Source organism: Babylonia areolata, chromosome 20 (assembly GCF_041734735.1).
Source record: "Babylonia areolata isolate BAREFJ2019XMU chromosome 20, ASM4173473v1, whole genome shotgun sequence".
Lineage (NCBI taxonomy): Eukaryota > Metazoa > Mollusca > Gastropoda > Neogastropoda > Buccinidae > Babylonia > Babylonia areolata.
In genome coordinates this window covers 871,627-884,797 of record NC_134895.1, presented here as the reverse complement: position 1 = coordinate 884,797, position 13,171 = coordinate 871,627, and the positions used below count along the sequence as shown (strand labels likewise).

General features: G+C 41.2%; 1 protein-coding gene across 2 annotated transcripts; it reads right to left on the bottom strand.

The window, feature by feature from the left end:
- LOC143294809 (myosin regulatory light chain 12B-like) lies at positions 1–12,931 on the bottom strand. 2 transcript variants are annotated; one of them, XM_076606303.1, is made up of 5 exons: positions 12,773–12,931; positions 10,627–10,836; positions 7,066–7,227; positions 6,347–6,414; positions 1–4,289 (listed from the first exon to the last, which is right to left on the bottom strand). In XM_076606303.1, the coding sequence occupies exons 2-5, from the start codon at positions 10,802–10,804 to the stop codon at positions 4,188–4,190; spliced, it is 510 nt and encodes a 169-aa protein (XP_076462418.1). In that variant the 5' UTR covers positions 10,805–10,836; positions 12,773–12,931; the 3' UTR covers positions 1–4,187. The 2 variants fall into 2 exon arrangements, with proteins under 2 accessions (XP_076462418.1, XP_076462419.1); XM_076606304.1 differs by lacking the exon at positions 12,773–12,931 and adding an exon at positions 12,495–12,721.
- Positions 12,932–13,171: the final 240 nt, after the last annotated feature.

The following is a 13,171-nucleotide window of genomic DNA, read 5'->3' as shown; positions in this document are numbered from 1 at the left end:
TTTCAGGCAGTGTAAAGTTTATTTCCAAGTTCAAAATAACACGCTTTGCTTCATGTCTTTCCACACAATCAGAACCTGACGTCAATAACTGTTGATTGAGGTGTAAGTCCAAGTTCTGTTAGTCTATGTGTTAAGTTTAATGAAGAAAATGAATGAAGTGTCCCCTGGGTGTACGGCGCTGGTCATTTCATGACACTTTCAAGTGAAAGAACCAGGACACATGAATAATGTATGGTACTTTACCTTTTAAAAAAACAAACATGGCCCATAGAGACATCTGGTCATACACAGAATGAAAACACTGCAGCATTCAAAAGCAGATTTTGGGGGCTCGAATCTTCACCAATGAAAAAAAAAAACCGTTAAGCACTGGTGACTTTCAAAGATTCAATTATTCACTACTATACTTTTTTGGTATCAACAATGAAAGCAATTGAACATTTTAAGCCAAAACATACTTCTTCATTGAGAGTGTGCAGCATTATTTATGGGCATGGCATGGATGTCTGAGTGTGAGTATGCACACAGATCAATCCACCAGAAATCATATTCTTGTGGCCAACTGTTCAGGCCATATCTATGTGTAAAAAAAAAAAGAAATACATGTATTCAAATGTTTGAAAGCAAAACATTGATCATTGCTGTAAGAGGAAGCGAGAGAGAGATTTCAATATTTGCGTAAGCCTCTAAAAGTGGCAGTCTCTCAAGTCATGGTGTGCTCTGCCGTTAATATGCCTTCACACATCACACAGCGACCACATTGTTTCTACACTGCCAGTCTGTGACCTATTTTTCAAGTGCTTTGGGATGGGGTCATGGGATGAGGGAGGTGGTGTGAAGGCAGTGAACCACAGAGGGGAAACACTGTGTTCTTGTTGTTGTCTCGACCCTTGTGACTGTAACCTGATGTGCTTCTCTGTGCATGGCAGTGTGACAAAGCTGCCCTTTTCAGATGTGGAGCCAGGGGCCCGAGACAGCCAAGGTGTGTGTGTGTGTGAAACAGTGCAGTGACCTGGCCAGTGGGACCGTCTGTGGCATGCTGTCCAAAGAGATTCCATCAGTGTTCTGATCAGCACTCCCTCCCTCTCTCTCTCTCTCTCTCTCTCTCTCACACACACACACTTGTTTGGTGTTTTATTATTATCATTGTTTTATGGTAATCTTCTTTTTCTTTTCTTTAGGAGATCATTCAATTATAGAAAAATCATGGCAGAAAAATAAAAGACTTCATCATGAAATACACATCCAATTTCAATTATCAAATGAACAGATTTTATTTGAGTATGTTCTCACTTTATCTAAAACGTAAAAAATGCAGGAAACTCAATTATATGAAGACAGAAAGAAATTAAGGTGCTGAAAACCCTCATGTAAGCAGAGGAAAGTACATAGTGAAAGTTAGAGATGCATGCAAATTACACAGTGATCATACGTAAGTCAGTTTTGAACTTTTGAACACAGAAGATTCGCTGTTAGTTCTGTCACAGATGTTTCATTAATCAATCTAATAAGGGCCAAGTCTTCACAAATGTCTATCAAGTGTGAAGTGCATCTTAAATATCCATGAAGTGTTAATCCAATGTGGTATCCAATATTTATCAAGTGACAAGTGCAAGTCAACGCAATGTCAATGTCAGTAAACAGCACATTAAACAACTGTCATTCACAATGTGGAGAGCAGTGTTCACTGTCAGTCAACTCATGAATAACTTCATTATATGCCCTAAGAGCCTGCAGAAATACATGAAATAGCATTGTGGTAGAAATCATCCTAGTATCATTATAATTATCATCACCATCCACACAAAACCAAGTACAAACACTACTGGAGATTGGTGATGCTGGCAACTAATTAAAACCGACTCAATTACAGAGTCATTTTTTCGCCAGACTGCATTTCCAAGCCCCAAACAGATTCACGGATTGGCACTGGGTTTCACATTCCCAGAACACCTCCCACCTCTCAGACTTGTGTTTAAAATAACAAGAGGTTGGGGCGGGGGGGGGGGGGGGGGGGGGAGGCGTACATGCAATTGTATGCATGTTATGTGTTTTTGTGAACTGTACACTTATGTCACGATGGATCTTGAAATGAACACTGAAGAAGTACAACTATAAAAATTACTGTTCTGCCTTTGATCAGACTGATCAAAGTTGTTGTCACCATCAAAGAAAAATTATCAGTTTACTCTTGGCCATCACTGTTTATAGGAATTCTTTTTTTTTCTTTCTTTTTTTAAAAAAAATATAAAACAACATCCCCCCAAACTTCCCAACCCAACGAAGTGACTTTTTTTCATACTGACACTGTATAGCTGTGCAGAAAAACACACTATTATCTTCCCCCCTTTTTTTTTAATCATATTTTATTGTTCTAATTCGGACAAAAACAAAGATAAGCCACCCAGTTCATAATGCCCCCCCCCCCCCCCCCCCCCCCCCCCCCCCCCCCCGACCCACTTTCTGTCCATAATCAAGTCTCATTTTTCACTGTCAGAAAAGGCAGCGTCTCCAGATACTGAAGTTCTGAATACATTGTATGCTGCAATATCAACACAACATAAAATACCATTGTGGGAAGACTATTAAATGATCAGACATCCATGAAACCAATACTACACAGATATGCATCCACAAATAAAGTGAATGGCACAAATGGATAAAAAACAAACAAAAAGAGAGGTGAGGGCTTGAAATATACAGAGAATGAATGAATGACTGAATATAGGATTTATTCACACAGTGCAAGGCCCCTTGATCTTGAAGGGGTCAGTAAACATCACATCATAATACCATCAGAAAAAAAACAACCCAACATACCAATAACCACAAATAGAAAATAAATGCCAAATGGTACAAACTTGACTTCAACAAGTAAAATCTTCTCCAAATCTAAAATGCTTTTCTTAAATTGAAGGAAAAGCTCTAAATAACTTCAGCTTAGAAAGCTCCCTTTGAATAAAGATGACTGTCCATAACATTGAGGACTGATAAATATTTCTCCAATGGTACTGAAAGCTTGACATGAAAAAACAAAATGCAACTTGTTTTTCTCAAAGACCCGCCATATAGCCGACAAACCAAATAACTGAACTATACCTGTGATATCTGTAATGATGGAATGGATCTCTATTTTTCCTCATCATAGTCTAACAGACAGACACAGCCAAAAAGACAGCGAGATTCGTAAGAAGCCAAAAACAGCCTCCGTTTCCATTTGTCTTGAGCAAAATGAAGGGCGTCTTGTTTGAGGTGAAGTGACCCGTTTGCTCACTGTGGTCCACAGAACACATCTCAGTATCACTCCAGCAATACATGTCGAGATATATCATACACACTCATGCACTATAAAAGACAGAACCACGGAGGAAATGTACAGAGCATAATAAAACTGCAAGTGAAAATACAAATGAGAATGCAAGCAATATTGCAAAAGAGTAATATAAATACATATTTGTCAATAAGTGTAATAGTGAAGCCAAAACAAAAGAAAAGAAAAGTGAACAGAGGAAAAATGCTTGGTCCACTCTGTCAGCATGGAATGCTTTCAGATTATTCCACATGCCAATATCTGAATGTAACAGTACTGTTCAAGACAGAATAGTCTTTTCAACTGAATGATGTGGATTCCTTTATTGCAAGGTTAGCACCTCAACTTCACAATTTACATTTCAAACACAATCACATAAAAAATGTCCATACTTCACTCTGAGAATATTGTAACAGTTAAATTCTAATCAAAATTTCTTACTGATTTAATCAATCTAAATAGATGATCATTGACAAACATAAAGTATGACATGTCAGCAATCGCCTACAACTGGATTCCCTGTCAAACACAGACAGTCAAATCAAAAAGCATCAATGGTTGGTTCTTTCTCTGAATCATCAAACCCATGACATCAACCCAGGCCATCAACTCATTTCACACTATAACAAGAAATTAATTTCCAAATTCAAGCCTCTTTTGCGATATAACCTTCATCTGTCTCTCACAAATAATCAGTCAATATACAGAAAGAAAACACAAAGTCCCAATGATCTCAACAAATCACTAGTGAAGCTGACCTGTTCATATGATTTGCATGACAACTGCTACAAGGTTACAGAGGGAAACGAAAGAGTACTGTCCCCTGCTCTACCCTCACACTAGATTGCCTCCCCTCAGAGCCATGAGAACATGGCATCTATTCGTCGCTGTCCTTCTTGCCGTACTTGAGGATGCGTGTGAACTCCAGGTAGTCAAAGTTCCCTTTCTTGATGGGTGCGTCACGGAACATGTCGTCCACCTGAAAGCAAACCATTCAAGTGAACACACACATTGATATGCTGTGTGTGTGTGTGTGTGTGTGCGCGAGTGTGAGTGTGTGTGTGAAATTGTGTGTGCACATGCATGTATGCGAGCACAAGCATTTATTTGTATCTAAAATCCTACTGTATTTGTGTTTGTATATGTATATATTTTCTAATTCAAGTTTGTACCTTTCAGGTACTACCCCCCCCCCCCCCCCCCCCCAAGACCACGGCCTCTCCTATCCCCAATTCATTCATTCATTCTTGTTGCTTATAGTCCAGCCGACCGCACTGGGCCATATCAGGATTGCCAAACCATACAAATGCTCAGCCGTGTCAACACAAACTGTTACATTTACAAAACAAAAAAACAATAACTAATGCAAACCCATTAAACACAGTTCATGACACAGTATCTCAACATTTTCGCTCCTTATGGCAAATAAGGACGCCAGCCATTCCGCTTAATTGATCATCCCCTGATAACAAAAAATCATAAAAAAGGAAAAAACAAAACATCAAAGCCAAACAAAAAAAACAAAAAACCATGAAAAAGGCCATACAGGCAAATAACGCTGCAAAATGAACAGCTGGTCCCCATCCTGGTGTTTACATCTCACTAATTGCCAGAACAAAACAGCAAAGATAGTACATCACAGACTGCGGAAAAGAGAAAAAAGTGTCAAGGCTTGATTGAAAAAAAAATGGAATGGACTGGGAAGTCCGAAAAAGAAGACAACAGAGCAAAAAGAACAAAGGCAGAAACAAAGAGTGACAGAAAAGAGGAAATTTCTAGCACAGCATTTCCAGAAGGCAGGGATGCTATTTATACCAATAGACCCTCGGCATCCCCACAGGAGGCCCTATCCCCAAAATGCCTGGTAACGCTGGTGCACTTTGTTATAAACACATTCTATTCTGTATCCTTTTCTATTCTTCTATTCATCTTTCTAAACCAGGCCAGAGCCAGAGAATTTTGTATTAAAAAAAAAAAAAGAAAAAAAAGGGGCTCTCCCCTTGCCAGGGAATTTTGAGGATTCGGGGATAATAAATCACTTAAAATTCTAGCACAAAAGCTACGGGTGATACAGAAAGAAAGTAAATGTTTTTGTGAAGCATAATGAGTGTTGATTCCTCTCCTTCTCCTCCCCTTCCTCCAACGCTTGCTGCACTTATTCTGTCAGTCATAGTCACTTGTTCAAAAATGCTGTCTGACTGGATGGACGGACTGAATTACCATCAAATGGGCTGTCAGTTTCATCACTGTCATTGTCAATCATCTTTGTTTTCGAGCCAATCATCAGACAAGAGAGATCCTTCTCCATCACGAAAGCTGTCCATAATCACAAGTAGAGTTTTCAGAATTGTGTAAATCTGCTGACTGTGACTATCTGCTTTACTGGACAATGTTTTCAATGCCTTTTTTTGCACGATGCAACCCCCTTTTCCACGCACATATCTCATGTTCAGTTAGCAAAATATTATCGAGTAGAAAGGGGTCTTCTGCCTGATGTATGTTCATTTAAAGTGTACTTTTATGATTCAGACACATCAAACAAACTGTTCCGAGTCTGTCTGTGTGAACTGAACCCAACTCCAATGAAGGAAAAATCAGAACATATGCAGGACGTCAGTGGACGTCTTATAGGCACAATGGCAACACTTTTTGTAGGACGTCAGCTGACGTCTTACAGGCGCTCTACTGGTTAAAAATGCAGCCAACCATCAACTATGTTGATACCCACAGACCACCCTCCACAGAACATGGTCCTGCTGTCAACACCAATCTCAAAATGTGTGCATTAGTGTACGTGTGCCTGAATGCCTGAACTTTATCAGGTTGTACTGTCTTCTCCCTTTAATCAAAATTGCTCTCTTGAAAGATCTGACTTCCCAATATTTTGTAACATGTAATGAAGTTTTTAAAACCAAAATAATGTAACGACCTATCAATTCCTCACTAGAAACACATCTGTGTGCTGCCTTAGTTTTACACCAGTGTTGTCGTAAGGAACTAAAGAAGAAAAGAAAAAAAATCCAGATGAATGTCCACCTGATCATCTGTGAACCTGTCTCCCATGGTTGTCAGCAGTTCTCTCAGTCTGTCCTCCTGTATATAACCTGCACACAAACACACGTGTATACACACATACACACACAAACATGTGTGTCCACACACCACGCACACAAACACACATATGTGTACACACACACACACACACACACGTATACAGACACACACACCACACTCACACACCACGCACACAAGCCACACACATGCACACACACACACACACAAATGTGTAAACCAAACTGACCAGCACAATTCCATTTGGGCAGGTGTGTTTTAACTTTAGCTGAGCCAAATATATATGTCACAAGCTAAACGAGGAACGAAAGCTCGCTACTGTATTTCAAAGTCAACATGAACAACAATCAAAGTGGATTTTATTGTACAGACATATATTAAAACCCCAGCAGGCATAACATCACCCACCTTTTCTCAATTCTATCTGTATCATAGCAGACTAACATCACCCACACAAATTTTGTCTATCAAAGCAGATATAACATCACCCACACACCTTTTTCAGTATCAAAGCAGACATAACATCACCTGTACACCTTTTCTTTCAGTATCAATGCAATCAAATTAATCAAAGCAGAAATAACATCACCCACATTCCGTTTCCGTTTGTATCAAAACAGACATAACACCATCCACGCACCTTTTCTGTTGGTATCAAAGCAGACATAACACCATGCACACACCTTTTCTGTCAGTATCAAAGCAAGCAAATGCATTTTTGATAACGTCCTCAGGGTCTGTGCCGTTCAGTCTGTCACCGAACATGGTCAGGAACATGGTGAAGTTGATGGGACCAGGGGCCGCATTCACCATCTCCTCCAGCTCTGCATCTGTGGGGTTTTTGCCTGGAGAAATATCACACACACTGCATAACACTACTGTTTTAGCTCTCAGGGTCCTGGGACGTTTCTGATCTCCCAGGTCAGCATAATTATGCTCTAACCCTCCACCAGTGTCTTTACTCAATTCATGTAAACAAATTCAGAAAATCAATGATGCACGTTAAGACTCCAGCATATCTCCTACACATTCTTTATCTAGTGAAGCCAGCATGACTCCTAGCTAGATCAGCTCACCTAGTAAAGCCAGCATGACTCCTAGCTAGATCAGCTCACCTAGTGAAGCCAGCATGACTCCTAGCTATATCAGCTCACCTAGTGAAGCCAGCATGACTCCTAGCTATATCAGCTCACCTAGTGAAGCCAGCATGACTCCAAGCTAGATCAGCTCACCTAGTGAAGCCAGCATGACTCCTAGCTAGATCAGCTCACCTAGTGAAGCCAGCATGATTCCTAGCAAGATCAGCTCACCTAGTGAAGCCAGCATGACTCCAAGCTAGATCAGCTCACCTAGTGAAGCCAGCATGACAACTAGCTATATCAGCTCACCTAGTGAAGCCAGCATGATTCCTAGCTAGATCAGCTCACCTAGTGAAGCCAGCATGATTCCTAGCAAGATCAGCTCACCTAGTGAAGCCAGCATGACTCCAAGCTAGATCAGCTCACCTAGTGAAGCCAGCATGATTCCTAGCTAGATCAGCTCACCTAGTGAAGCCAGCATGATTCCTAGCAAGATCAGCTCACCTAGTGAAGCCAGCATGATTCCTAGCAAGATCAGCTCACCTAGTGAAGCCAGCATGATTCCTAGCTAGATCAGCTCACCTAGTGAAGCCAGCATGACTCCAAGCTAGATCAGCTCACCTAGTGAAGCCAGCATGACTCCTAGCTAGATCAGCTCACCTAGTGAAGCCAGCATGATTCCTAGCAAGATCAGCTCACCTAGTGAAGCCAGCATGATTCCTAGCAAGATCAGCTCACCTAGTGAAGCCAGCATGACTCCAAGCTAGATCAGCTCACCTAGTGAAGCCAGCATGACAACTAGCTATATCAGCTCACCTAGTGAAGCCAGCATGACTCCACACTGCTGTCTAGGCTATAAGCAGAACCACACACTTAGCTGACTGCGAGATCCCCCTAACAGGCCTGATAGTGCCAGACACTGCACTGATAAGTACCAGCTGCTGTGCCTGCTAACCCGTCACTGACCCTTCTTTGTCTTCTATTAAAGCGTGGCAATTTGCGCGCCTCTTTTGAGCGGGCTGGTGAGCATACTCCTATTTCTGCGGCATTAATGTTTTGCACCATTGGAAAGAGCGGACACTTATCTTTTTGATGGTGGTAGTACTTTCCTTGGCTGGTAAATATTTTTTAAGATAGCAGCATTTACTTGAGAGAACTGTGGTGACAATTGTGACTGGCGGTGGTGTGGTTTTTTTCATAGCAGAAGTACCGTGAGTTTGGTTTTCCTTCACATTCTGTTCTCTCACATTTCTTTCTTCCATTCCTTTCTTTCATTCTGTTTTCTTCCCTGTCTTTCTTTCGTGCTGTTTCTTTCCCTCTCTTTCTCTCCTTCATCCCTTCCTTTCTTTCGTGCTGTTTCCTTCCCTCTCTTTCTCTCCTTCATCCCTTCCTTTCTTTCGTTCTGTTTCCTTCTCTCTCTTTCTTTCGTCAGTGCTGCTTTCTCCCCTCTCTTTCTTTCTGTTTTCTTCCCTCTCTTTCTTTCATGCTGTTTCCTTCCTTCTCTTTCTCTCCTTCATCCCTTTCTTTCTTTCTTTCATCCTGTTTTCTTCCATCTCATTCTCTCGTTCTTTCTTCTTTTTTTATTTTATTTTATTTCACTGTTTCTTTTTCACCTCCCATCTCCTGTTGTTCTTTGTTTCTGTTTATTCTCTCTCTCTCTCTCTCTCTCTCTGTCATCCTTTCTGTTTATCTTTCCTATTTCTTTCATTTGTTCTTCCTGTTTCTCTCACCCCTTCACCCCCACCCCTTTCTCTTCCCACGCCCTTCTTACTTTCATTAATCTCTCTCATCACCCATTCTTCCTGTTTCATCTCTTATTTATGTTTTCTTCTTTCTCTTTCTCACTCTTTTTTTCTTTCATCTCTCTGCTCGCCCCCCTCTCTGACATTTTCTTTCTTTTTGCACTTCTTTGTTTCTTTCCTCTTATTCCTCTGTCTGTCTTGCACACATATTCTCTGCCAATGACTGTGTGATGAAGACTACCATTTTAACAGTTCTAGATTTAACACACACACACACACACACAAACCAGCAGAAATTTTTCTTACAAACCGCCAGAACAAACTGCCATCCACACCCCATACACGTGGCTGTGGTTTTCTTCAATGTGCGTGAATGACTGAATCAGTGTGCCTGTGGAGTACTTGTACAAGCTGCAAAACAGTTGTGATCTTTAACACACCACAGCTTCCTTCAGAATTTCCAGCCATCAACACAGGTTAGTGAGAGGCATGCTGATGTGTAATGTTGTGCATGGAATGTATTGTCTGTGTTGAGCGAAATATGTGAGATTAGATTCAGTGTGTTAAAAATGTGTCAAAAAGGGGGGGATGTCAGACCCCTGCCGGAGTCTGCACTAGTTGGGTCACGGTTAAGTATGTGTAATTAAATGCATGTTACCAAACTGGTGGTAAGCATACCTGCTTTTTTCAAACAGTTATCCTGAGAAAAATAATCGGATGTTCACATTTGAGTTTCCTATCATTTTAAAGCTAAGACTGTGCTCTTTCAAACCATACTATTTATTAAGCGATTGCGTTGACAAGCAGTGTGTTATCAAAAGTTAACGAAGAGGTGTTGTTTTCTCCCTGTGGCCGCTGCCATCGCGCGGAACAGCACACTGGTCTTTCTCCCTCCCAACAGCTGATAACGGCTGGAGGCGCAACGTGAAAGAGAAGTCGTAGCGTTTTGTGCTCTCAGTTCTTCCAAGTTAAAGCTCCAACCCTTCCGGCGGTAGCGTGTTATTTTTAGGCGGCGCTTTTCCCTCCTGAGTTGAATGCAGGGTCAAGTTCGCTCCTCAGATGAACTAAACGTCAAGCGCTGAACAGCTGTGTCCAAGCTAGATCAGCTCACCTAGTGAAGCCAGCATGACAACTAGCTATATCAGCTCACCTAGTGAAGCCAGCATGATTCCTAGCTAGATCAGCTCACCTAGTGAAGCCAGCATGTCTCCTAGCTAGATCAGCTCACCTAGTGAAGCCAGCATGACTCCTAGCTAGATCAGCTCACCTAGTGAAGCCAGCATGATTCCTAGCTAGATCAGCTCACCTAGTGAAGCCAGCATGTCTCCTAGCTAGATCAGCTCACCTAGTGAAGCCAGCATGACTCCTAGCTAGATCAGCTCACTTAGTGAAGCCAGCATGTCTCCTAGCTAGATCAGCTCACCTAGTGAAGCCAGCATGTCTCCCAGGTCTTCCTTGTCGATGAAGCCATCACGGTTTTGGTCGATCATGTTGAAGGCTTCTTTGAACTCCTGAATCTGGGCAGGGTCAAACATGGCAAAAACATTGGAGGTCGCGCGCTGGGCACGCTTCTTCTTCTTGTTGGTGATGCGGCTCGCCATCTTGTCTGAAGTTTAAATGTGCAGCAACCAAACTGCAACCACACAATACCATTCATCAGTTGCTTCAGCACACTGTTCCTGACACAATTTGTAAAAGCTGTCATTTTTGTTTTCATCAGGCTCAAGCACTAAACTCTGGAAAAGAATGGGATGAAAAACGCAATGAAAAATGAGAGATACATGAATCTGTTTAGAACTGGCTACTTCATGACTGAGAGAGACCGAAACAGACAAAGATACATAAAGAATGAGATGCAGACAGAACAAATGGAGATCAGCACACACACAAATGCATTCTCATGACAGATTGGGGCAAAGTGAGTGATAACATTGTGAACAGTTCTTTCTGAAGTACATTTTTTTTTTTTTTCCTAGACCAACAGTGAGTCTGGATCCAAGAAGACTTAAGAATATTTACAATTCAGCAGCAAAGCCCCATTAGATGACAGGCTGAAGTTGTGCTGAGAGGCCTGTCAATAACAAAATGTCACCAGCCTGATGGAATTTCATGGGCCTTGTTTTCATTGGATGGATGTTAACTGCCGTCAAAAACCAACAACAAAACAAAAATCAACTAAAAAAAAAACACACACAAAAAACAAAAAAAACAACCCACAAGAGTTTGCCATAAAGAGCCATACATCTTCCTGCTGATGATGTCATCAAACTGAGGAGTGACCAACAATGGTCGGGTTAACAGCGTTATGATTTTATGCTATCATTCACACAAAACATACACTGATACAGTTATATGTTTCTTTGAAAGTCCTGGAGAGATGTTGCCAGCATGAAGGGGATCAATGCCCTTACTGACTGGACTTGTGAGGGGAAGGCAGTGACAAATTAAAGTTGGGTTTTTTTTTTATCGTTTAGAGGTCAGGAAGCTTTGGCAGGCAATTAGTTCTGGAACCAAAGGCACATGAAACATTACAATTTCATAACAGCATAAAAATATTAATACATATATTGGTACTTAGTCATTACAGGCAGCTTCATTTTTTCCTGTGCTGTCATATAAAAAATTGGCAAATGTTTAAAGACTTTTCAAATTCTATTGGTGACGTGTGTGTGTGTGTGTGTGTGGGGGGGGGGGGTGGAGAGAGAGAGAGAATAATTACATATATACAACATACACACACATTGTGTGTGTGTGTGTGTGTGTGTGTGTGTGTGTGTGTGTGGTGTGTGGTGTGGTGTGGTGTGGTGTGTGTGTGTGTGTGAACTGTGATCCTTTCAAATGAATGTACATGTTACTTGTCAGTCGTGTATTTCAAATTAAAGCATATGAGAGTGTGGGTAAGTGACAGAGTAGATGATAACTTATAACAAAGAACAGCTGACAATGGAAAGAGATTACCAATGACTGTATCTTTAGATAAAAAACCACCAACACCACGACGCACGCGCACACACACAGAGACTAGAGTAACAATCACAAACCAAACTCCCCACCACTTTTCCTCTATTTTTCGTCCGATAACACACACACACACACACACACACACACACCGTGCAAGCAAAACGGGCCTGACTTCACATGAATCTTTACATATCTGCCCGACCCGGAAATAACTCAGTTCCTGGGCTTGCCCAGTGTTGACATCATATCTTCGTTCCCTCTCTCAAATCTTTTGGTTTTCTTCTAAGATTAAAAAACACACTTAGTACGAGAAAAAATAAGTCAACTCACAATTATTACAATTAAATGCTTTTCTCACGAAAACTCCCGTGATTTTAAAAGTGCTCCACACACCGAAACACCGCTGCCTTTTCTGGTGACACTCCAGCACAATAGCAGACGGGAACTAGAAATCGGAAGTGACCGGGAAAGGCGACACAAAGTGAATTTCTCACGTCTGTCAAGAATTATCGTCACAAGCGGAATTGACACCAAAGACACTGACACGGGAAAACAAACTGTTAACGCATTAAGCCATTTAACTATACATTCTTCTCTCATGTACTCACCGAATTCAACTGACACGAGCTCTCGCTGTCTCACACTTCCTGGCCAAGGACTCACACATGCGCACAGCCGAATGGTGACAAAAATTAATGTGTTGGCCCGTTTTAAAATCGAAAGTTAATAGTGCTTCTCATTCATAGTTTAACCATATCAAACATTAAAACGCATACATATATATTTTTAACGCGAATCTCTGTCTTGCCTTTTCTTTCAGCAATTCGTTGTATTATTATTTTGCGTCCTTATGTCATCACTTTTTTTTAAAATCGCGACAATATTGAAACCAACTGGAACGACATGCAATGGGGCGTGTTGATCGGATTGTGGACTTGTATTTCCTTATATGGTAGTCATTTTTTCAGAATGAGGTAGCGACCTGTGTGAGTGTCAAGACACGCTGA

What these genes read in the sequence shown, in the direction of transcription:
- LOC143294809 (XM_076606303.1), bottom strand. Translation starts at nt 10,804, where the DNA reads ATGGCGAGCCGCATCACCAACAAGAAGAAGAAGCGTGCCCAGCGCGCG. An exon ending in CTTTGATACTGACAGAAAAG is followed by an intron (nt 6,415 to 7,065) that starts GTGTGTGCATGG and finishes GTTTGTGTGCAG; the next exon opens with GTTATATACAGGAGGACAGA. An exon ending in ACAGGTTCACAGATGATCAG is followed by an intron (nt 4,290 to 6,346) that starts GTGGACATTCAT and finishes GTTTGCTTTCAG; the next exon opens with GTGGACGACATGTTCCGTGA.